Source organism: Rana temporaria, chromosome 9, assembly GCF_905171775.1.
Source record: "Rana temporaria chromosome 9, aRanTem1.1, whole genome shotgun sequence".
Taxonomy (NCBI): domain Eukaryota; kingdom Metazoa; phylum Chordata; class Amphibia; order Anura; family Ranidae; genus Rana; species Rana temporaria.
In genome coordinates, this window is record NC_053497.1 from 117,301,535 (window position 1) to 117,326,867 (window position 25,333).

At 43.7% G+C, this 25,333-nt stretch overlaps 2 protein-coding genes across 2 annotated transcripts; one reads left to right on the plus strand and one right to left on the minus strand.

Annotated features, from left to right (window-relative positions):
* Positions 1-58: 58 nt before the first annotated feature.
* SFT2D3 (SFT2 domain containing 3) lies at positions 59-1,348 on the minus strand. The gene has a single exon (XM_040324232.1). It carries the CDS (start codon positions 1,319-1,321, stop codon positions 638-640), a length of 684 nt encoding a protein of 227 aa, XP_040180166.1. The 5' UTR covers positions 1,322-1,348; the 3' UTR covers positions 59-637.
* On the plus strand, positions 1,341-14,736 carry FTSJ1 (FtsJ RNA 2'-O-methyltransferase 1). Its single transcript, XM_040324231.1, has 11 exons — positions 1,341-1,451; positions 4,240-4,368; positions 6,315-6,384; positions 7,354-7,453; positions 7,768-7,846; positions 8,779-8,831; positions 9,827-9,880; positions 9,978-10,080; positions 11,891-11,974; positions 12,138-12,241; positions 14,422-14,736. Exons 2-11 carry the CDS (start codon positions 4,248-4,250, stop codon positions 14,635-14,637), a joined length of 984 nt encoding a protein of 327 aa, XP_040180165.1. The 5' UTR covers positions 1,341-1,451; positions 4,240-4,247; the 3' UTR covers positions 14,638-14,736.
* Positions 14,737-25,333: the final 10,597 nt, after the last annotated feature.

Consider the following 25,333-nt stretch of genomic DNA (forward strand, 5'->3'; position numbering starts at 1 on the left):
AAAAATAGGCAAGTATACACATTTTCCGTACTCAAGATTAGTAAGCATACATGTTAGGAAGGAGGAGGGGCAGTTTAATAGTAGTTAGGGTTAGTCTGGATTTCCATTTTAACTACTCAAGTTTACTGCATAGTTAAGGAAAATGGTTAAACCATTAGGAGGGCCACTCTTTGTGTTTTTGATTAATCCAGGAAGAGTCTCAACCACAGCAGGGCTTTAAAGTCATCTCAGGTTCACACTGGAATATCAGGAACTTAACACCAGAGCAGGGCCCTTAGTCCAGAATGGGTCCTATGGCAGTCTCTTTTATTGGTCACTGTTCACACTGACAGGGGCTTTGGAGAGCAAACTTCTTTCCAAAATGAAAAAACCAAAGCAGAGCCCTTGGTCAGTCATGGGTCCCATGGTGGTCTCCTGGTGTTCATTGGGAACTCTCCACACTTGCAGGGGTTTGAAGATTAATTTCCAAAAATGAACTGAGCAGAGTCCTTAGTCCAGCGTGGGCCCCATAGCATTCCCTTGGATTTTATGGGTCGCTTTTCGCACTGGTATGATTTTGAAGATTCTTTTCCAAAAATTAACACCAAAGCAGAGCCTTTAGTTCAGCCTGGGTTCCATGGTGGTCATGGGTGGCTCCTCACACTGGAAGGGCTTTGGAGACTCCTTTCTTCACCAGGCTTCCACAAAGTCCACTGATATACCGTCTTCCTGCGGCTCCGCCTGGGAGCATCCCCAACAGCAGGGCGGCTCCGGTGATGATTTGTGCAGCAGCCCCCAGCACGGTGAGAGAAGTACTGCGGATCCCCAGTGCGGAATACAGCGTCCCACCAAGTGCCACCAGATATAGCAGTAGCCATGGATCAAGCTCTCGGAGCAGCCGACTGGGGCCCCGCAGGAGGGCTGCAGCACACAGGCCCAGGAGGGACCCCATGGACCACAGCATGGCGAATTTCCGGGCGCGGAGCAGCAGCAGAGGCACATACAGACCCGCCAGGGCAAAACACAATGCAGCCATTCCTGCGCATAGTACAGCTCCAATCAGCCTCTGAGACCCTGACATCCCTGGCAGCAGAGGGTCTGGATCCACAGGAGTCCATGACCAGGACAATCCAGTGCTGGGACGGGAGAGCCAGGCCTTCCATGCCCCTTCTGAGCGCTCCCCAGAGGATGAAGACACCGAGGAAGCACTGCCACTATTTCCAGCTTTATTCTGAGCCACGTACTCCTGCAACTGCCTTCCAAGATCCGCCATAGCGGCGACACTTCCGCCTTTGTCTCTGTGTAAATAAAGATTGGCGAAAACATTCAGGCCACCGTACATAGTAGTTGCCGCTAGAGGTCTGTAGCTCAATTGTTCGCGGCCATTTTGTTGAAGACCAAACACGGTACTGGAGCGAGGTGGCTGGTTTTATCCGTCTGACTGTTCCCAGCTCAGGTTCAGAAAGCAGTAGGTGAGTGTGCAGTGCATAGTAAGGACTGTTACAGCTCTGCCCAGGAACCCCCCTACAGACATTCAGCAGCTAGGGAGCCTCTGGTCTTTCATCTTTTCTCCTGTGTGACTCAGATCTCAGCAGCAATAAGACAGACCAGGATGCACTGTGTCCTGAAGTCCATTTGAAGCTGTGGATAGAGTGGGTGAAGATTTAACATTTCTGTAAGGTGTTGTGTCTCTTCTGCAATAAAATGCCCCTACCTGCCTGCTTAATGTCTTCTCTGACAATGTAAACTGAGCTGTGCATGCAAAGCTCTGCTTACACTGCCAGCGCTCTAACGATATGGTTCCTCTATCAGATAGCGTCCGGGCTCGACTGTGCTGCGTCTGCGCATTCGGAGGCCACGGAAATCTCTTACAGCTGACGAACAGCTGTTCAGGTTCGGAGATTTCCAGTGTTTTGTTGAGATGGTTCCCCTATCAGATAGGGTCCAGCCTCGACGGCGCAGTCGGAGGCCACGGAAATCTCCGTGCCTCAACAGCTGTTTGTCAGCTGTAGCCGGAGCATGCGCAATTAACACAGCGCTCGCTCCCGATCCTCGGGGCTGGTTATACACGCCGCTCTCCGCTCGCTCTATACAGCAAGGGGAGGATACTTTTCCCAAAGGGGTGGATATGGTTATAAATGCTCGGATATCAATACAGCAAGGGGCAGATATGGTTATAAGATGCCGCATGATGGCCAGTGCTTTATGATGGGCAGTGCTTTTCTCAAAGGGGCGGATGTGATATTGAGCAGCCCCTTTCAAAAAAGCACTGGCCATCATGCCTCTAACCATATCCGCCCCTTTCACAAAACCATCCGCCCCTTTCACAAAACCATCCGCCCCTTGCTGTATAGAGAAAACCGAGAGAGGCGTGTATAACCAGCCCCGAGCATCGTGAGCGAGCACCATGTTCTTTGCGCATGCTCTGTCTACAGCTGTTCAGGCTCAGAGATTTCCGTCGGCTCAGATTGCGCCCGCAATAGGGGAACCATATCATTAGAACACCGGCTCGATCTCTGTGTACCAGGATGACTGCCTTCTGCGCATGCGCTGGCGTGACATCTTTCTGCACTAGCCAAAGATGATGGCTGAAGACCAGCACTCAGAAGAAGATGATGGCATGAGATGAGAACCATTGAGGGAAGTTTACCTTTCTTTAGTTCCACTTTAAAACCAATCTCCTGGCAGTGGGGCTGCCCCTTCACTGCAAGAGTTAAATGCTGGTTCAGGTCTACCAGAAAAAGTACTTTTATTTACCTGATCTCCCTGGCAGCCATCACTCTTTTTTTCCCCTAAGCTCCAGCTTGTGGACTGTATCTCAAAGTCATCAAGTCCCATACAAAGCTAGAGGCCCTGCATTGTCTTTGATGACATCAGAAGACATGCATCTGCTGGAGGGAAAAGAAGCTGTAGGCATTGGGCTTTTTTTTTTTTTTATTACTACCCTAGCCATAATTATTTAATCACTGCAGTGAGGGTTAGGCCTCGTACAGACGGGCAAACATGTACGATGAAAACGGTCCGCCGGACCGTTTTCAGCGTACATGCCCGCCCGGAGATTTCTGTATGATGGCTGTACAGAAATAAAGAAATCTGCGCGTACACGATACACAGCGACGAGGCAGTTCAATGCTTCCACGCATGCGTCAAAGTCATTCGACGCATGCGAGGGATGGCGGCCGCTCGGACATGTACGGTAAGTCTGTACAGACGACCGAACATGTCCGACGGACAGGATTCCAGCGGGCAAGTTTAGAAACATTTGCCCGCTCGAAAACGGTCTGGCGGGCAAATGTACGCTGGAATCCTGTCCGCTCGGCTGTACAGACGACCGAACATGTCTGCTGAAACTGGTCCGCGGACCAGTTTCAGCAAACATGTTCGGTCGTGTGTACGGGGCCTTAACCGCACTGCAAAGAAAGGATTTTCCCTGGAGCTCAGATTATTTATATATGCCTTAAAGCAGAACTAACCCCTCTTATCTTTTATAGCCAAGGAAGCTGCTATCGTAGCCTCTATTTGATCTGCAGATGCCATGGTCCTGCATATGTGATCCATTGTGACACCAGCTGTTTGATGGCTTGACCATTTGGTTGAGAACTAACATAAGCCCACTAATAACTGTGACAGTTATCTGTTAACGCTTGCCTTGAAAGTAAGGGCTCTTTCACATGGGCGGACTCAGCGGGGGATCTGTCCACTGATCCCCGCTGAGCAGGCTGATGACAGGTCCGTGTCCGCTCTGATTATGCAGGGCTGACACAGACACAGGTCACTTCCCTCTATGAAAGGTCATATGTAAACATGACCGCCTGTCCATTTACATCCGACTGTTCGATCTGCCAGATGGATGGGAAACCGATCCCTCTATCTATTTGCTTTTAGCAGTGCAGATCGGATGTCGGCAGATGTAAGTGGACACCTGTCTGTTTCCATCTGCAGATCCATAGAGAGCAATGGATAGTCCGATCGGATCTACCTAAAAAACTGACAGGCGGACCTGATTGGTCCCCACTGTGTGAAAAGGGCCAAACTGTTTGGGGGAACCAGTGTGGTGGGGTGACTGCAACAAAACAATTTTGCAGTGGGGGAGCCATGGTGAGGATCAACTAGTTGTGAATGGACAGGATGACTGTCTTTTTCTTTTGGTCAAGAACAATATTTTTATGAAGTTTGTATGCTCTTTCTGCACTTCCTCCCACAGAGCTAAAGTGCACACCTCTTCTTTTCTTTTTCTTTTTTACATGTTTTTCTATTTAGAATTCCTAATGGGGCGATCATCAAAAGACAAGCGGGATATTTATTATCGCTTGGCGAAAGAGGAAGGCTGGAGAGCGCGAAGTGCATTCAAACTGCTTCAGCTGGATGAGGAATACCAACTCTTTCAAGGTACTGTGTTGTTAGAGCTTTTATGTGGTACTGCACTGTGTTCATCTACTCACACATTCAGGTTTCTTTTATTTAGCCCACTAAACAGCATGGCTGGAGGAATGTCCACTGCCTGCTACTGTATTCAGGTGTCCACAGCTTTCTGAATACCTTAACAGTGGCTGCATCTGAGTTGGTTGGAGTCACTGTTTTGGCCAGTAGAGGAATGGGAAGCAGTACAGCCAATGGTTCTTTAAAAGCTTCAACAAAGCTTGCCGAAAGCTCTGTAAATGCTTTGTAAAAGCTTGCTGTTCATACTGCTCTTATACAAATTGCAGCCTGTGCGAAACAAGCCAGTTGCTAGTGTGCTTATGTCAGCTTCCAACCAAACTGTCAAGCAATCAAATGACCGGGGATCTATGTAATCACATGTGCAGCACCATGCCAACTCTAGATCATACAGAGAGCTGGCAGTTTCTTTGGCTGTAAAGGCTAGGAGGGTTTAGTTTCACTCTAAGCCTTATTAATTGTGGATTTAGCTGTTTGCTTGAAGTTCAGCTTTTGAACTGTAAAAGTTATTCTTGTTATTTTTAGAAGCTGGGTGAAGTTTAAAGGAGAAGTTTGGCTGTTTGGCTGTACTTCTGTGGATCACAGGAGTGCAGTTCGTTCTGCACTCCTGTGATCCGTTTTCAGCTGAAGGCGGCTGAAGCCCGTTTTTGGTTGACATCACAGAGCCGGTGATCTGCCGAAATGGTTCCGGCTATCGTGAAAGTTCCTTTAAGGACTGTGCAGGCGCAAACTTGCCGACGGAAATCTTCGAACCTCGGCCGGTGACTTAACATCCTTGTTCCACCATATGGGAAGTTCCACACCCAACTGCGCAGACTCCGGGCATGCGCAGTAATAGGCTATGGGCAGGCTACGGAAATAACCAAACGAAACAGCTGATCGTCAGCTGTTAAGAGGAACACAGCTCGGCAGATCAGGATGCAGAGAAGAGAGAAGGGGCGTCTGTTGTGTGATGGGGGAGGAGAGAGGATCCCCCTCTGTATGGACTGAGCACACCGCCGTCCTACACAACACCTACCATCCCCTTCTACATGCTTTCCCCGTCTGACATATTGCAGGAAGGGTGACCGCGGCATGCGGGATCCCTGGGCATCGGAGAGAGGGGGGGGGGGGCTGTGTGCGGCTCTATGGGGCTGACGGAGAAGGAGGAGCTCACTGACTGACAATAGAGCGGCCCATCCAGGGCACCAGTCAGAGAGCACCCGGGCGGGGGAGGCCCCATAGCTGCCTCAGGGAGGGAGGAGGAGGGGAGAAGATGACCATCTGAGAAGTTCCACAACCGACTGCGCAGACTCCGGGCATGCGCAGTAGCAGGCTACGGAAATAGCCGAATGTAACAGCTGATCATCAGCTGTTAAGAGGAACAAATACCATAGCTGGAACAAGCTTGGCAGATCACCGGCATCCAGGGCGATGTGGATTTCAAGGAAAGTGGCCAGTCGGCCTCACGTCCTCGCTTTGCTCGGACGGCTCGCTCCGCTCGCTTAGCCTCCTGGCTCTTTTTTAAACATCCTCCAATCCACGGGGATGTTAAAGAATGAGCCTGGATGCTGGGTGAGATTCGGAGATTTCCGTCGGCAAGTTTGCGCCTGCGCAGTCCTTTTAAGGAACTTCCCCGTTAGGGGAACCTTAAGGACAAGTCACCGGTCCTGGCTGGGGAAAGATTGTGACCATATGGTTGGGATCCACCGAGAAGCCTGGACTGACAACTGTTAAACAAACAAACAAACCCATACTTCTCTTTTAAGGCTGAATTCATAGTTCAGTGTACATGCACTTATAAGGGAGCAATTCTATTGGCTGCCTGGTTCAGATAATATCATTTATAAATACTGTATCTTGAAATTGGTGACATTGGTCTGACAATGTAAGTGAATTGCGATATGTCTGTCTGCCAGGTGTACAGAGAGCCGTCGACCTGTGTGCAGCGCCTGGCAGTTGGAGTCAGGTTCTCAGCAGAAAGCTCAGGTAAATTACCTTTTCTTAGATATTTCCCTATTAAGTAAATGAAAAGTAATACATTTTAACGTTTTGTCTAGAAATTGCTCTGTCAATTTTTTTTTTAAAGGATCAATAATACTAGACGTTGAGAGACTCCTATCTTTGCTTTCCTGAACAGAGACAGTGGCTGAGGAATCTTCAGCATCTGACAGACTTCCGGGTGTAATGAATATTTAGTCTCACCTGTCAAGCCCTACACTAATGTGTTCTGTACAACCATAGCACAAGGAACACAGGGATCTCACACACCCAAAAGTGTGTAGAAAGCTGAAGATTCTTAAGCTGCTGTTGCTTTTTAAGAGAGTGGAGATAGGAATCAAGTATTATTTCAGGATGCTTTAATTAAAAAAAAAGAAGAGGAGGAGGAACCCCCACCATAGTTAATGTAGCAATAAATTGTGTAACTTCAGGCCAAAAATGTTTTATTTCTCTACACGTCCAGAATACATGTTTAAAGTCTGCATGTTCCTCTGAGCACCTCCAGCACTGAGAGGAAAGACCTGGGAACATTTTATTTAACCTATTAGGTGTTAGATATATTCTGTGTAATTTGAATTGGATTAATTTATCTCTATTGACTACCAATTGAAAGAAGAGATAATCCCACAAGTCTTCTCAGTCTTCATTATATATAACTGGAACATCCGCCTGCCATCTAGCCCATAGAGTCTCAATACCAACATAAACCAATGGCAGGAGAGTCTTGTATAGTTCTGAAAGTCTTTTAGTTAACATGTCATCGCATAACATATTTTCAATGTCTGAGGTGTACAGGTCAACTGGGGATGTGCCAAACTGGGCAGAATAGACATGGCTGAGCTGCAGGTACCCGAAGAACAAGGGATTGGGGAGGTTGTGATAGAGTAACTTTAAAACTAAACCCCAGGCAAAACTTGTTTTTATGGAAACTTGAAGGAATATGCCTTTCCTATTTAGGGCTAATGACAAGACGTCAGAGGTGAAGATTGTTGCGGTGGATCTACAGGCCATGGCTCCACTACCTGGAGTGATCCAAATTCAAGGAGATATTACTAAGGTACTGTCTGCTGTGAGGGACCAAATGCAATTTTCAGTTTTGATTGTGTGAAATGTCAGTGTTGCTTATAGCAAATAATCAGTAATCTATTTTACTCTAGCCTGAAAACATTAAATATGGGTGCTATGGGCAGGTCAGACTTTTTTATATAATAAGAGGCTTGTAATGTTTGTAGGAGGTGAAGCACTATCTGTGTCTAACAGAGCCATGAATGAAAAGTAGAAATAAGCCCTGTAATTATTAATAACTTTCACCAAGAGATGATAAAAAGAGGTATGTGTTCTTTAACTGCAATTTTGGTTTTCTGCTTTCAGGTTTCCACAGCTAATGAGATAATATGTCACTTCGAGGGGCAGCCAGCGGACCTTGTTGTGTGTGATGGGGCACCGGATGGTAATTAAGCACTTTTTTGCCCCAGCACCCCCTTACCATGGTCGTCACTTGACTTCTGCTCTGAGTTTGAAATTTCTCTATTCCCTCTTTCTGTAATCCTTTTTATTGGAGCACTCAGACCTGGGGACAGAAGGGTAGTGCTGGGAACCAATCGGGCTCTATAATTTTGCGTAGTGCAATCATTGAACATGCTGTTAGTAGAAGAGGACAGAGTGATTACTTAATTTCTATACTGCTTCCATTTTTATTTAATTTTTTTGTGCATTGACAGACCGGGGTGGGTCTTGGACCAATCTACTGCATAACTGCAATTAAATCTGCAGAGAGGTCAGGGATCTGGCTATGCTGTATGGCAGGGATACTTAAATAACAAGACTGGCCAAACAGCCAGTAAAACAATCAGTTGCATTTTAAGTGTTATTATTTTATTTCCTGGAGTGCAGCTTTATAGACAGGTTCACGTTTGTCCACTGAGTTTACACTATAAGGTTAGGGTAGGTCAACATTGCCAAAACTGCTCCTTACCCTTTTTCCAGAAACAAAATGAACTGCAACGCACAGTGCGCACCGCTACAGCCCAACTGCTTTGCCTTAGTTTGTAGAGGTTCCATTCAAAATTAATGGCACCGCAGTGCACCAATGCAAAAGTGTGGCCTCAATGGTGTAATTTTTTTGTTTTATTTTCCTATGCTGTATTATTGGCAGTCTGTCTACTTTTAAGCTATTTTTTTATTGCACTGGATGGTCATCAAATATATCTATTTTTACTTGAGAACAATATCCTAAAATGTTTTTTGAAGTAAAGGTAGGAAAACTAAAAGCGCTCCTTATAAATAGGCCTTACAGTGTCTGTCACATGACCCTTCCTGTCTGACATAGACGAGGGTTATGCGCCATGTTTCTAATGTAATCTCTGCCTTTTTGTCCTGTAGTTACTGGCCTACATGACATTGATGAATACATCCAAGCTCAGCTTCTGCTTGCGGTGAGTCGAAATCCACTTGTAGCTAAGGGAAAGTAACAGTAAATATTCTTATTTATAAATCAGTGTTATGTGCAGAATTGCAGAAAGACATTATAATACATTCCATTTCAGTCATTTTAATTTGATATAATTCTGGTTAATTCCACTGTACTGTGTACTGAACCTTATTTATCCACGTAATAGGTCCCCCTCATACTGCATAGATTAAATGCTTGTTTGGCAAGGGGAGAAAGAATAAAAGTACAAATTCTCTCCACATTACTCGTTTCCTTGGCCTTGCTTTTTTTCTGTGCATCCAATCCCCAAAGCCAATACACCTAGCTGCCCAGCTGGTTGCAGCTCTCTGCCTTTATCCGGTACAATGCAGAATCCGCAGTCCTACATTGAATGTAAATTTGCCCATCCACAGCCTGGGAGCAGAGGAGAGAACCGGCTTTTGGGGAAGTGAGAAATAACATAAGTAGTTGTACTAATTAAAATAAAAATTGTCTCTGTGCAGCCTATCCCTAAGTGCCACAAAGCAGCTAGCACCAACATGTGTTTCACAAATGTATACAATAAAGAATCAATAGAAATTGTGCAGACTTAACAAATACAATAGAAAATATAAATGAAAACATAATTGTGCAGCATGAAATAGATGCAAATTCACTGTGTTTCACATGCATATCAAATTCCACCTTCACCCCAATTTTTTTTTTTTAATACAGTACACATCATTTAATCCATGGCGTTGGGCCCTCCACAGCAGCCCAGAGTGGGGATTACAGCAGTCATATTGGTCCTTATTGCAGACCATCTTCTAATAATTGAATAAGCACAAATGGGGCTCATGTATGAGTATCTGAAAGAATTCCTATCTGATACATGACACATAATGATGTTAAAGTATTTATTTTTCTTGTTCAATATTTTTCTCTTAAGAATTGTAGGCATGCTACAGGTTTGTCTTATGCAGCAAGAATGTATTTTTCATAGTATCTCTTTTAACACAGGCTCTGAACATCACCACTCATGTCCTAAGGAAAGGGGGGACTTTTGTTGCTAAGGTGGGTACTATGATGGAGAATTTACTTTTGTTGCCTTTGCAGAGTTAAATATTAATCATAAGCTGTCTGAGTAGTAACATGGGTCTTATGTTTTAAGATATTTCGGGGGAAAGATGTCACCTTACTGTACTCCCAGTTGAAGATCTTCTTTCGAGATGTGACCTGCGCCAAACCCAGAAGTAGTCGAAACTCCAGCATTGGTAGATTGCATTTGTAGTTTTGGTTTGGGAACAAAGACTGTGTGTTTAAATAATTGGCAAACTAGATGATGGTTTCAAGGGCACCTGTGAGAATGGCTAGTACCTGCTACTTCCTGACTCCCAGAAGTGCCACTCCTAGAGCAGAGCCCCAATCTGCTACATTGGGCACAGTGCTATACCTCACCAGAACTAGCACAGCTTCTCAGGAGTTAGGCAATTCAGCTTTCAGGGCTTAGTTGGAGCCAAAATTGTTAATCATGTAATTTGTATTAAAAGAATACTTGGTGATCTGGCAATGCTGGTCTTTGTCCAGCCATTTGTTGTTGTAGGGTGACAATGCTGTGTCCCAATGTGTTGTCACACAGGCTTCTAATGGAGACCGCAAAGTGCTGTTTCAACACAAATCACAAAAGCATGGTCCACTTTTAAAAAACAGGTCCTGAAAAATGGAGTGCATGTAGACAGAAAGTGACTGCAAAGAGGCTGCAAAATCTAGTGGGATGACAAAGCGATGGAAAAAAAGTATATTATTAGGAACAAATGTCATTCAGTTAGGGTTTACATCTACTTGAAATAAAAGTTTCCTACACTGCTCATGGCCTCTTGTTGAGCTATTTGAGCTGATTTCCCAGCTGTACACAATTACTGTGCCCATTATGAGGGGTTTCCACCTTCTCTGCTGGAAGTTTGATTTAGGCCTCGTTCTCGCTATACATACAAAAAAATGCAAATTTTACTTAGAGACATGAGTTCACATTCGTTTTTATGAGCATTTTAGTGAGTTTTGTACACGGTGCAGATTCCGTTGCAGAAAAAATCTGCACATGATATTAGTGGTGTCTTTGTTGTGCCCTTACACAATGCGTACAGAAAAACTGGTGTCTCTGCAACATGTAAACAAAGCCTTACTCTAGGTTATAGGGAATGTAACGGGGAGGTTGAACACTCAGGCTGGGTTCACACTAGTGCAAATTGGATGTGGGTTTCTTCGCATTACAGGAGATTGTGACCGACTCTTAATGGAGCATCATCACACATCTCCGTTGCGGCTGCAGAGCGAATTGTACAGGAGTCCTGTGCGTCTTTGGCTCCATTTTGGGTCCAAATTTAGACAAAAATTTGGGCCTCATTCGTACCTAAAATAGAGAACAGGGATGGACAGGACCCCTGCTGTAAGCTGCATGCGATCTTAGTGTGAAACCAGCCTCAGAGGTTGGCTAGAACTCCCAAGTGGACAGCAACAGAGTTAGAAGTAATTGCATGGTGATCTTTCTGTTGGCGTAGCCAGAACATCTAATGCCGCGTACACATGATCGAAAATTCCGACAAGAAAAACTTGTTTTTTTTTCCGACTGAATTTTGGCTCAAACTTGTGTTGCATACACACGGTCACACAAAATTACGACCGTCAATAACGCGGTGACGTACAACACTACAACGAGTGGAGAAAAATTAAGTTCGATGATTCCGAGCATGTGTGTTTTTTTTTGCACGTCGGAATTGCATACAGACGTTTGGACAAAAACGTTTCCCGTTGGAAAATTTGAGAACCAGCTCTCAATTTTTTGCTGTCGGAAATTCCGACAGAAAAAGTCCGATGGGGCCTACACACAGTCGGAATTTCCGACCAAAAGCTCACATCGAACTTTTCTTGTCGGAAATTCCGATCGTGTGTGCGCGGCATAAGACGCCAGGTGCTAACTAAGCTATCCAGGCTCCGTCAACTAAAATAAAATTTTTGAATGGACTAAACCTTTAACATTTTCTCTTCATGACTTATTTTGTTGGCATTTTGTTTTTCCTTAAACAGAAGCGTTTGTAGTGTGCCAAGGTTACAGCCCACCAGATGGCTACATACCCAATATGTCCAATCCCCTTCTGGACCACTGCTATGGTGAGTGCAGCTTATACAGGTCCTAAACCTGGATGCTAAAGCAGTATGGGTGCCAGACCCAAAGTTGAATATTTATTCCTAAAATGGAACTGAATATTAGTTCAACAAAGGGGATCAGTTTCAACTAAGCTGTATTTTGATTTCTGGTCTTTTCTTTTATTAGATGTCGATTTTAACCAGCTAGAAGGTCCCAACCGTGTTATTGTGCCTTTCTTGGCCTGTGGAGACCTGAGTGCCTATGACTCTGATATGACTTACCCTCTTCAGGTAAATGACTGCAGTAAATTGACATTCTGGACAAAGTAACAGGTTCATTTTATGAATCTATGAAATTATAAGCAACTTCCTCCATGCAGTCTAAAGTTTCTTTTGACTTACTGCCAAGTCTGGCTGCGAATGTATACAGTCCACCTACTGTCAGGTGGCGGCAGCCCAGACACCATTAAAAAAAAAAAAGTATACCCCCGCGCTACCACTAATCAGTATATTATTATGTGTAGGTTAACAAATTAAAGTGATAGCTGCTGCAAGCGCCTAATAGTGTTCCCACAACTATATAGTGCATAGACTCAGAAAAAATTATGCTGGGCTGCTAATATGCATACAAAATAATAAAGTGCACAAAAATAAAAATACTACATAAGACCAATAATATTTGGTTGAGATATATATATACCATATTTATCGGCGTATAACATGCACAGGTGTATAACACGCACCCTAACTTTAAAAGGGAAGTTTCAGGGGAAAAAAATGTCCACAGCCCCCTGCGTATAACACGCAGGCACTGTTTACCCTCTATTTTCAGGGTAAAAAAGTGAGTGTTATACGCCAATAAATAAAGTATATACCCAATGTTTCAACTTAATAGTTTCACTTAAAAATAATGTGCAACATCAACTGGTTATAAATACTAGATACTACTTAATAAAACGTTCATAATAATGTTAATCAAATCTCTTGTGTCTTTGTTCTTTGTGATAAATCTGCCCAACACCTATACCTATGTGCAAATTTCCTTCTGTGCCAATATTTGCACATAGGTGTTGGGCAGATTTATCACAAAGAACAAAGACACAAGGGACTGATTTTATTAATATTTTTTATTAACTTTTTTCTAAGTATTTCTAACCATAGTTTATCTTGCACATTATTATTGAGCCCCGACACCAGCTGCTGCATTGTGGGACAGCAGAGTAAGTGTCAAGCGCTCCCCCACCCAGAAGTACTCATTATAGAGCAGCAGTGAGTTGGAGAAGCAGGGGAGTGAGTGATTGAGAAACTTATATAGCGCAACACATGCAAACTGAATCGCCTCTGGGCGCTGTATCCATTCCGCGAGTGAAACCATTTTGACCTCAGAAGAGGTGGGTTTTAATCCTTCTCCTGAAGGCCAAGTGGTCCAGCTCCAATCAAGTGGTGGTTGGAAGAGCATTCTACAGTCGAGGTCCCTGGACTGCAAACCTTCGATCTCCTTTGGACTTGTATCTGGACAAGGTTTTGATTGGTGGATCGCAGAATACAATTGGGGTTGTGGGCTTTTATTTTTTCGCATAGATATTGGGGGGCGTTTCCATGAATGCACTTATGCATTAGGCAGAGTGCCTTGAAAGTGATTCTGTCTTTTACTGGCAGCCAATGAAGGGATCTCAGCGAAGGTGAGATTGATTCCCATGTTTTTTTGCCGGTCACTAATCGGGCGGCCGTATTTTGAACGACTTGCAGCCGAGCGATTTGGTATTTGGGGAGTTCGAGATGGAGGGCATTTGCATAGTCCAGTCTGGAATTGATAATTGTTCCTACCACGACTGTAACGTCTTTTTTCGGAATAAAGGGCGTGAGTCTACATAGTAGGCACAGCAGTTGGTGCGATCCGCTGACTACTGACCCTATTTGTGCATCCATTGTCATGTTGGTGTCAAAAATGACTCAGAGACTTTTGACTTTGGTGCTAGGGGCGATAGTTTTTCCCAGAATGGGCGGGGGTGTCCATGTTGTTGCGGGATGATTTTTCCGGTTGGCGTGAAACAAGAGAAGTTCTGTTTTTGAACCGTTGAGTTTAAGATAACTCTTTGCCATCCAGTTTTCTATTAAAGAAAGGCAATTCTCTAGTCCAAGAGAATGGTCCTTTTTTTTGAAGGTACCTGCTGCTTTTGCTCAGTTCAGTAACATGAATCTGTTTCCTATTCAGTATGGGCAGACTGCTAGTGCACCTTAACCTGAACAGCAGGATACACTAGTCTCTAAATCCCTATATCTGTGAATATCCATATTTTAGGAATAGCTCTAAATTGGTTACAGGATTTGTACACCATCAAGAAAACTTGATGGAAAAACTTGTGCCTGAAAAAATAACAGGCAAATGAGGACTTTTATAGGCATAAGGACAGATAAGGGAAACATTTATACGGCTATAAGCTTGATTGTGTTTATTCCATTTTTGGTAGTTGGACACGGGTAAAGAATACTGCTACATGCCCCCAAACCAACCCCCAATTCAACCACCCTACCAAGAGGCATGCTTCTTAAAAAAGAACAATCTACTTGCAAAGGAACGACCACCATCTCCACTGAATCAGCCCACCATGGCAACTGCTAAAGGGGAAGAAGATAATACCATCTGCGAAGGTGGGGCCATCCACAAACTCAATATCTCCTCCTGATAAGATGACGGTCGTCCAGGATTTTAGGTTTTATTGCTGTATCTTTTACACAGAGAAATCATTTTTTATTTATTAAAATTTTAAATGTATAAAATAAAACTTTTAATTGTGTTGGCGTGTAGGAAAGCGTTGACCCCCTAATAGAGGAAGGTCAAAAAGCATAGCAACCAGGATATGTCCATGGCAACCAACTACAGAATTTAACAAAGATTGGGTAGTGCTGTCATGAAAAATCAACAAAGATTGGGGATTGCTGCTGTGACAGAGAAATTTGGTAAAGCCCAATTCCAGCCAGAACTTTTTTTTTTTCTTCAGATTTTGGATATACAGGGGATATTTACCCTCCAGGTGATGGGTGTCAGGGCTCATTCACACAACCCCCATTGTTCAACACAGTCCCAACACAAGAACAAGTCAAATCCCATTGTCTTCAGTAGTGTCAGTTTACAACAATGCCCTGTGTTGGTGTCTACTGGACAAAAATAGATAGTTGCATTGTATTGCAAAATGTTGCATTTATTTGCAGTGCATTGTAACATGCTCAAGGTGCAGTGGGTTAAAAAAAGAAAGGTATTTTGGTTATTGCCGTAAAAAGAAAACACACACCTCTAATGAAATGCAGCATATTTGAATGGACCCTCAGTCAAACAGGATATGATGGGGTCTTTTCTTTCCACAATCACAAAATGTAAAATTACGGTTCTAGCCTTTCAATATTCTATGAAACATAGATGGGTGGACTTTGTCACTCTAGGTTAGGACTACAAACATGTCTTCTTCTCCATCTCCATTACATAGGGGTTGGAGGAATGGTGATATTTCGAATAGCTGCTGCCTGGAGGGCAGCATCTTCAGCAGTGGGTTCTATTCCTGACCATTTATACCACCCTCTGAGTGTTCAGTGTTTAAAACGAATGAAAGCCCACATTATACTTAAGATAAAAGAGAAAAAAAAAATAGCACATGGGCTGTACTTACTTTTAATGAAAAGTGTTCCCTGTGCTGGTGTTAGGTTGTCCTAATTGTAATCTGAAGTCTTCTGCCCCCTTCTTACCCCCAAAATCATAATCTTTCAGTGCTGTACCAGTCACAGGCATTTGTTGAGAGTGCGGACTATGCCCTCCTTTCTTGTCTTCCTCCATTTATAGAAGTAGTTTTATCGCTTCTATGAATGGAAGATTGGATGGGTGGATGAATAAAAGGTCCATGTCCTCCAGCACTTTCATTCATGGAAGCTATAGTACAGCTTCTATAAATGGAGGATAGGGGCAGAAAGCGATTCGATTTCCCGTCTAAAAGTTTATTGACTGAATTTCTCGCTTCCTGTTCCTCCTCAGTAAGCTTGTCCCCATCATCCAAGCTGTTCTGGCTGGGGGTTAGTCAGCGTGCTCGCCCCCTCTTTTGGGAGGGCATCCCTCCGGGGAGACGCTGTGAACGTTCAGAGATGTAGTCCCAATGGAGGGGGTGAGCACACTGACAAACCCCCAGCCAGAACGGCTCGGAAGATAGGGGCAAGCTTACTGAGGAGGAACAGGAAGTGAGAAATTCAGGCAAAGAAAAAAAACATTTAGAAGGGAAATCAAAGGAAAAGGTAAGTGAACCAACAATGCACTAGCTTAAAGGAACCTATTTAGAAAATAATAAACAAACCTTTACAACCCCCTTTAAAAAAAAAAAAAAATCAGCAGGTGTGCAGACCTGAGAACTCGGCATACTGGTCCCACAACTGGAGACCCTGAGAAATATAAGAAGCTGTTATGTAGATTAATGGATATTTACAATGGGTTATAGGTTGCACTGAGTAAATACAGCTGGATAAAACTGTGGGGGTTATTTACGAAGGGCAAATCCACTTTGCACTACAAGTGCAAAGTGCACTTGAAATTGCACTGGAAGTGCAGGCGCTGTAAATCTGAGGGGAAGATCTGAAACGAGGGAAAGATCTGCTGATTTTATCATCCAATCATGCACAAGCTAAAATTCTGTTTTTTATTTTCCTTGCATGTCCCCCCTCGGATCTACAGCGACTGCACTTCCAAGTGCACATTCAGTGCAGTTTGCACTTGTAGTGCAAAGTGGATTTGCCTTTCGTAAATAACCTCATGTGTCTATATTCATTTCAGGTTGCAAAGCGACAAAATTTGTTTATTTTAAAGGGGGTGATTATTTTCTACACCCACTGTATATAAAAGAATAAAAATGTAACTTCAAGTAGACTGACCCTTTAACGCCTGCACTACCAAATGTCCACTGTTAAAAAAAATGTCACATCACTAACATAGGTAGTGCCAGGGTGGACCAATTGAAGCAGAATCTTTTAGGGTTACTGCACTTCGCACGTTACACTTTGTCCTATGATAGCAAATCTGTAACAAGCTAAGCATGTGATGATAAAAAAAAATAAAAAATCCGTAAGCAGTGGTCACCATCAGTAAAAATCACAATGATCGGTAGATCCAGACATTTAGGCTGCTAAAGTTATACTGTATGTAGCCTCCCATTTTCCTGTAAATGATGAGACTAATCTCAACACAGGTCCTCCCTTTAGGTCAGCTTAATTTTTTTTTTTTGTGGGGGGAAAAGATTTACATATGTAGTTCCACTGAATGTACTTTCTACTTGTATATATATTTTTTTCTCACATGCTTATCTTGAATATACTTTAAAGTAAAACTATAAGCAAACTTTTTTTCATTTTGGATAAAGTAAGAGGGCTATAAAAATGTATCCTACATAAATATACGGACTATTGAATACTTACCTTTCCGTAATTTTCCTTTCCTGGTGCCTGACCATGGCAGCATACATATGGTTGGTAACCCCGCCCCCAACCAACCCACAGGACCAATTATAACTCTTTAAAAGAGTGTCAGCCTCCCCCATACACCATTCTTGTAACTAGACTCAAACATTTAAGGATTATGGCAAGGGATGCTGCCATGGTCAGGCACCAGGAAAGGTAAATTACGGAAAGGTAAGTATTCAATTTTCTGTTTTCCTGGTGCCTTCCATGGCAGCATACGTATGGTTAATAACTAGCTTACAGGGAGGGTAGCTGCCAAAATATTTTTTACTTTCGACTAGATCAGACAGCTCATGAAGCCACTCTGTTTCTCTATTTTTTTTTTTATGTCGTGGGGAGCAAGTACAACCATGATTAGACCATAGTAGCTCATGAATGAGGTAAAAGACGACCATATTTGTCGCCTGACAGAGAGTTTCTGGGAAAAAAAGCGCTACAGTTGCCCAGGAAAAAGCCATTCACGGTGTAGAGTGAATACTTATTGATTTTTGGAACCGGAGGACCACTAGCTTGATATGTCCACCAAATGAGATAACTGATCCAACTTGTCAAAGTTGCCCTTCGTGTTTATATATTTCTATATCGTTTAGGGATCCAAGAGGAAGCCTGATGATCTCACGATAAGTCTTGTGTCAGACTACTGCAATGTCAGAGTTCTTGGCATATCCAGCTTGTGTAATTTCAGGGGTGCTGAATATTTCCCTAAAAGCTGGAAGCACCCATTCCTGGTCAAGGTGGTTTGTAGAAGGAATTCTAGACACAAACTGCTGAAATTTATCGGAGGAGCACCCTGCTTGGAAGAACGTGATACCAGAGTCCATCTCCCTTAGGGTCTGGGTACCTGAGACTCTTCAGTCAGCGATGACGGTGACTAAAAAAAAAAAGGAATTTGCTTTGAAAGCAATGTCTTCTAGAGAGCAATCTTGTGCTTATGCGAGAGGTGGAGCCGTAGCTGCACCGAATATTTTTTTTTTTTTTGGATGTAGTGATTCACCCGGAGATCTTAAACTAAGAGAGCGTTTTTTTCTTAAAAACAGTTATCGGTGGATTTCAAACCCATCTGATGACTGGCAAGGCTAAAAAAGTCTGAGACCTGAACCTTCAGGGAGCTAAGTCCCCAAGTTAAATCTAATCGGGATGCACAGAACTGAGACAGCTAGTTTCAGCAAATTTAAAAACCTTCTACCAAATCCTGCCGTAGGTACTAATGGTGGAAGTTTTATCGGTTTGAAGCAACCTTTGTAAGACTCCATGGGAGCAATCTAATTATACTAGGGGGCATATTCTTAAAGATCTGAGGCGGCGGAACGTATGTCCTTTACGTTACGCCGCCGCAAGTTTAAGTGGCAAGTGCCTGATTCCCAAACCACTTACCTGTAAACTTGCGGCGTGTAAAGTCCACCCGCGCAAGCCCTCCTAATTCAAATGATCCTGGTAGGGGGCGTGGATCATTTAAATTAGGCGCGCTCCCACGCCGATCGTAATGCGCATGCTCCGTCGGGTAAATTACCCGACGTGCATTGCGCTAAATGACGTCTCACGGACATCATTTGTTTTGACTGTAACGTAAATGGCGTCCAGCGCCATTCACGGACGACTTACGCAAACGACGTTAAATTTTCAAATTTCTACGCGGGATCGACGGCCATACTTAACATTGAGTACGCCACCTAGGGGGCATGTTTATCTTTACGCCGCGTATCGCTTACGGAAACGACGTTAAAACACTACGGCGGGCAAGCGTACGTTAGAGAATCGGCGTGACTAGTCATTTGCATATTCTTACGCTGACCGCCACCTAGCGGTCAGCGTAAATATTGCAGCCTAAGATACAACGGCGCAGGCCGTCGTATCTTAGGCATGTTTAAGTGTATCTCAGTTTGAGAATACACTTAAACATAGAATCGGACTTACGTCGGCGTATCTGCTGATACGCCGGCGTAAATTATTTGAGAATATGGCCCTAGATTTCTTTGCCTAACCTCCTGACGCTCAACTCCAGGATCTCTGGAAGTGGATGGAAGAGGTCTTCCCAGGACCTACGTTTATGCGTGCTGAAAGGATTGCCAAAGGACAATTTGGACAGTATAGAGAACCGAGGCCTTCTTGACCAATAAGGAACTACTGCTCAGATGGATACTTGTCTTTCTGTTAGGTGACAGTGCCCAGCTGGACAAGGGGCACCAAACCCCGCGGATCCCTAGACTGGAATACCTTGTGACGAAGCGAGGTGCCTTGATATTTGAATTGAAATTCTGAGGACTACCTCATTGGGGGTAGACCCATTGGAGGGACTACTTGTAAAAAGGACCAATTGCTGGTACTGGCAAATTTCCTTGAAGAGTGATCTGCCAGGTAATTCTGGAGAATTGGACTATAAAAGGCTCTGAAGCTGGAGCAGCCCCTTCTGCCTCTGAGTATTATCGGAGTTAACTCCTTGGACGATGACCTGTTATGTGTCCTTTTCTTGGCTCTGTATACAGGTTAAGGCTGGCTTGTTGACCAATTGTAGCTGCATATGCCTATATATGCCTATATATCAGAGAAGATGCCTAGACGAGACATTGCTATGTAAGCTGCACCTGACTGCAGAATGTTAGAAAATTTTAGCTCTGCGTATTGAACTGTCACTTGTCCTGGAACAACCAACTTTCCCAAGTGGACACCTCAATCTTGTCCTCTGATGCAAGAGTGAATCAAAAAGGTGCAACCAAGCTTGTAGTGACTCCACGGGTTGTGAGGGTTCGTCTTTCATCATAATCAGAGACTTCTGAGATAAGAATTTCCTTTCTTTCTTATAAAGAGAAAGTCTCCTGCTGAAAAATGCAGAGATGCTACCGTGCCCACTGCACTATTGAAATGTAGGAGGAGAATAACCCCAGGAGATTCGGACATTCTTTGCTGACTTGATTCTGCTTGTCACCGTATTTAGGCCATGATTAGAGGGATTTTCTCCATAGAGGGAGACGTCACCCCCTTAGGGGTACTGAAAAAGGCTCTGAGAAAAACCTTTTTCCGCGCTGGCAAAACTGACCCCCTTTTCTTTTTCTTCATTTGGGGGGTAGTTAACTGACCAACCGTAAAGTTAAAGTGTACACCATCTTCTATAGGTGAGTTTGGGATGCTTCGTTGTGATGGGGCGGGAATGGTGTACCGCCTTGCTAGCGTAGGATATGTAGCCTCTTCTCCTGAAGAGAGCCACTATTGCCACTAGCCCCTTTGTAAAGGTTCTGGAGCTGATGATGTGCCAAAAAGTAGGCTGTGGATGAGGGTCCCCAATTTTTTGGGGACGTGTAGGAAAATGATGAGTAGGTAGGTGTTATTGAGGTCAACAAAGACCCACCTAATCCTCTGGTCGAACTTGTAGGATTACCGTATTTAGGAATTACATCTTGCAATGTTGCAACCTGATGGATATGCATTGACTTAGGCCCCATACACACGAGAGGATTTATCCGCAGATACCGTCCAGCGGACCGTATCCGCGGATAAATCCTCTCAAGGATTTCAGAAGATTTCTATGCGATGGCGTGTACACACCATCGCATTGAAATCCGCGCTGAAATCCTCTGGCGATGACGTGTCGCGCCGTCGCCGCTATTATGACGCGGCGACGGGCGCGACGCTGTCATATAAGGAATTCCACGCATGCGTCAAATCATTACGACGCGTGCGGGGAATCCCTTTGGACGGATGGATCCGGTAAGTCTGTACAGACGAGCGGATCCATCCGTTGGAATGGATTCCAGCAGATGGATTTGTTGTGCATGTCAGCAAATATCCGATCTGCTGGAATCCATCCCAGAGGAGATTTCTCCGCGGAAACAGATCCGCTGGCGTGTACACACCATAGGATCTATCCGCAGAAACCCATTTGCTGGGATTTATCTGCGGATGGATTCTATCGTGTGTATGGGGCCTAAGATCCGAAATCGACTGCACTCAACTCCGATTCAGCTACCTGATTACTTTAAAAGGGTACTCTAAGAGATCAGTGAACAAAACCCTTTTGATTCTGGAGCCGTTGATACTTTCTTTGATGTCTCAACTCTTGTATAAATCAGACAAGAAATTCCTGTCTTTCCTGTAGATTTTGGTGAGTAGAAGCAAAGCATAGGATGAGCTGTGCTTGAATCTCCTGGTGTGGCTGCGGACGATTATAGAAGTGATTCAATGAACTTCCTAGGATCCTCACCTAGACTAGAGTGAAAGCCCCGCTATAGGTACCACCCAGTAGATGGGCCCTTTCCTGAAATTTTTTGGGTGGGCGAGGCGCTAAAGGGACTAACTTTCAGGAGAAGTAGATGTACCCTTCTGTTTCCCTGCGTTTAAGAGGGCAAATTTGAAGTCCCCTGGCTTCTTGTACATTCCCTGGTGATTACTGCGTAATAACTCACTGTATCAGGCATAAAGCCTGAAGTAAATTTCAGTTCTCTCAGGGTGTTGACAACTTCGTCTGACTCGATGCCCTCTTTCCGGGCTGAATTTATTAGACCATGTTTTTGCTGTATCGGAAACAAAGTCAGGGCAGCTGCCAGAATACATAACTCATTATCCGCTTGACCACACTTTTGCCAACCTCAATCTTGATCCAGTAAACTTCTGAATGAAGCTGCCTTTCTGAGGGCAGTGTCGTATCCCCTGCTACCTTATTGGTAGAAATGTCCACAGATGGAGAGGAAACAAAACAGCTGCCACTATGCCAGCTAGAGGATATAACTCATGAGATTGGTTATAGGTGACCGGTCCCCCTTTTTTTTTTTTTTACCTTTCGCTTTACTGCGGCTATATGCCTTAAACGCCAAAATCCAAATAAAGAAGAATATCGTTCTTCCATTGCGCCGTTGACTTCTCACGAATCGATATGCAGCCTGTTGGCTGAGCCGGGATTTTCATGGGAACTTTGCCTGATGAAGGAGAAATTGATCTTGAAATGAAGTTAAGCCATGCCCTTATTAATCTTTTAATAGTATCTAGGGGTTCCTGGCCACTTTTTCTGGCTGTTTACAAAGAGCAAGTACTGCATACCCCTTTTTATTTTTTTTGGAAGAGGTTTCCATCCACGGACCCAGCAGGGTTTTGGGCAGGCGCACAATGCGAAGAGGGAGGTCTTTTCTGCCGAATGCAGGGAGAGTCTGCAGCTATGGGTTGCACATCTTCCAACTTGCACATCTCCATCATTAATGATGGAGATTTTTTTTTTTTTTTAACATCTCCATCATTGATTGATGGTGAGGGCTGAAAAAAAAAGAAAGACAGGAGACTCTGTCTTTTCCCCATACAGGGTGCCCGAATGCTCTTTTTACTTAAACTTACCTGGTAGTTGCAGCCACCTACCTAATGGAATGTTGAGGATCTTTTTTTTTTTTAAACAGAAAAGAAAGACATATATATATATACACTCTCTCTCTGAGTACATACACACAAAAAAATATATGTTATTACTCCAGTGTATATGCATAGATTTCTCATTCATCAAGAGGATCAAAAAAAGTTTTATTTTTTATATACACATATATAGACATGCATACACATACATACAAATATACACATATTTATATACATATACACACACATGCATTCACGTTCCCATCTATATATATATATTTATGGTCGTTACCCTCTGACCGAGAGAGATGTGGATCACATAAACACGCAACAAGACTTACAACATAAATAGACCTGAAGTGGGCCTTGGTGGTCTGGTCAGTATGCCAAGAAAAGGGGGCATACCCAAGGTAAGTAATGGGTAGTTAATTGAAGAAGGATATGCTGAGAAGTGCCCTGAAAAAGTGAAGGGCGGGAGGGTGTCGAATGCGATTGAATGCGCAGACTCACGGACATGAGGTGAGCTGGGAAGAGTCGGCCCAGTGACGTGTAGTACCGCACACTGAACCGACAAAGAGCATGTGTGAGTGGGCTGCTTAAATACCCTCCGGGCTCCTCCCATAAACTCAGGCCACCATATTGGCCTTCTTATATATATATATATTTTTTTTTTAATTATATATATATATATATATATATATATATATATATATTTATTTATTTATTTTTTTAACTCAAAAGGCAAAATGGGAATACACACATCCCCCTACATATACTTGCACATACTGAATTAATAGAAAATCATCAGAATATACTTTGATATAAGCTAACTCCTTCCCTTTGATATAGATATATACATATAATACACAAATCCAGCCTGCTTCTAATATTTTTGGACTGGCTCCCTAAGAGAATACATGCATCATACAAGGTGAAATAGAATGTTCCCCTTAAGAGGTGCTCCCTAAATGAGAGCTGCTGCCATAATGAAGGCACCCAGTTCCTACAGACGGACTTCCAGGGTGCACTAAGATGGCCGCCGACGGCATCGAGACGTTACTGCGCATACGCCGAAGACGTCACGCCCTTGTGACACGGCCCTGCCCCCGGAGGGGATAAGCCAATCCCGGAGGCTGCGCGAGAAGTGCCGCAGATACCAGTCAGCATGGGAAGACATACACCTACTCAGTGGGACCAGCCCGTGGGTGAGTACGGCTCCACACGCGTGTCATGGAAAATAGCAACCTCGCTAGTGGGGAGCGGAGCCTGGAGAAATGCAAAGAGGGGATAGTGAGCCCCTACCATGTCTTTTGGTATACATAATACAACCCATACCTGCAGTGTTCCTCCATTGACAGCAATAAGTAGGCATAACAATACAAGCTAGCATTAATTAATTAATTAATTAATTAGCGTCAGCAGCTTGCAAACTCCCAGGTTGAATATGGCTTTGGGAGGCAGTGTTTTACCTTGGAGCAGTCTTCTCAGTCAAAAGGATAGAGGAAATACCTGAACTCCAGACCCAAAAAAAGATCCACAGAAAAATGGGTTCCCAAACTTTTGGGCGCCTTTAGCAGCCTAAGATATGGGACTCCATATACAGGAGAGCATGAACCTGCAATGGTTGGGCCGACATAGTGGCCTAGTAGGGGCTGATCCAGGTAATCCATGATCCTGCAGGTTTGAGGACAGAAGAAAGAATGGTGTATGGGGGGAGGCTGACACTCTTTTAAAGAGTTATAATTGGTCCTGTGGGTTGGTTGGGGGCGGGGTTACCAACCATATGTATGCTGCCATGGAAGGCACCAGGAAAACATATTACAACAAACCCCAGTCAGATAATTTTTTTGCCATCTGTGTCCCATTTAGGAGACTTCACTTCCTGTCCCACAGCCAAACAGGAAGTGAGGGGAAATCCCCACAAACTAAGAGAACTACAGTAAAACCTTGGTTTGAGAGCATTTTGCAAGACAAGAATTTTTTTCTAAATACATTTTCACATGAATATCTTGATATAAGAGTAGTGTCATGTCGCAACTGAGTAAAAAAGAGAAGAGAGGCGCCTTTAAGTGTAGCAATATGGTTTCCATTTAATGAAGGTGCAACATACTGCTACATTTAGAGGCGCCTCGCTTCTCTTTTATACTCTGTAGCTCCTGCTGGATTTTGCTTCTAATCCCCTTGTGGATGGACATTTTTTGGTTACATAACCTGGACACATTGCTATAATCTTTTCATATGGACTATAAACTGGAGGGCCAATGAATAAATGGTTGTGGAATTAATCATTTGATTTTCCATTATTTCTTCTGGAGAAATTCGCTTTGATATACAAGTGCTTTGGATTACAAGCATGTTTCTGGAACTAATTATGCTCACAGTCCAAGGTTTTACTGTAGTGTCCCCATTTGTAGTTTCTATTCATTTTTTGGGGGGAAAAAACGAATTTGGGATTTTCTTTTATTTTTCTTTCACTTTCAACGATACTGGTAAACAGGATTAATCAAGAGGGTAAATCTCCTTAAAACCCCTGTCTGTTTTTTTTTGCTATCTGTGCCCCACAGA

What these genes read in the sequence shown, in the direction of transcription:
- SFT2D3 (XM_040324232.1), bottom strand. Translation starts at nt 1,321, where the DNA reads ATGTACGGTGGCCTGAATGTTTTCGCCAATCTTTATTTACACAGAGAC.
- FTSJ1 (XM_040324231.1), top strand. Translation starts at nt 4,248, where the DNA reads ATGGGGCGATCATCAAAAGACAAGCGGGATATTTATTATCGCTTGGCG. An exon ending in GTGTGATGGGGCACCGGATG is followed by an intron (nt 7,847 to 8,778) that starts GTAATTAAGCAC and finishes TTTGTCCTGTAG; the next exon opens with TTACTGGCCTACATGACATT. An exon ending in CCTTCTGGACCACTGCTATG is followed by an intron (nt 11,975 to 12,137) that starts GTGAGTGCAGCT and finishes TTCTTTTATTAG; the next exon opens with ATGTCGATTTTAACCAGCTA.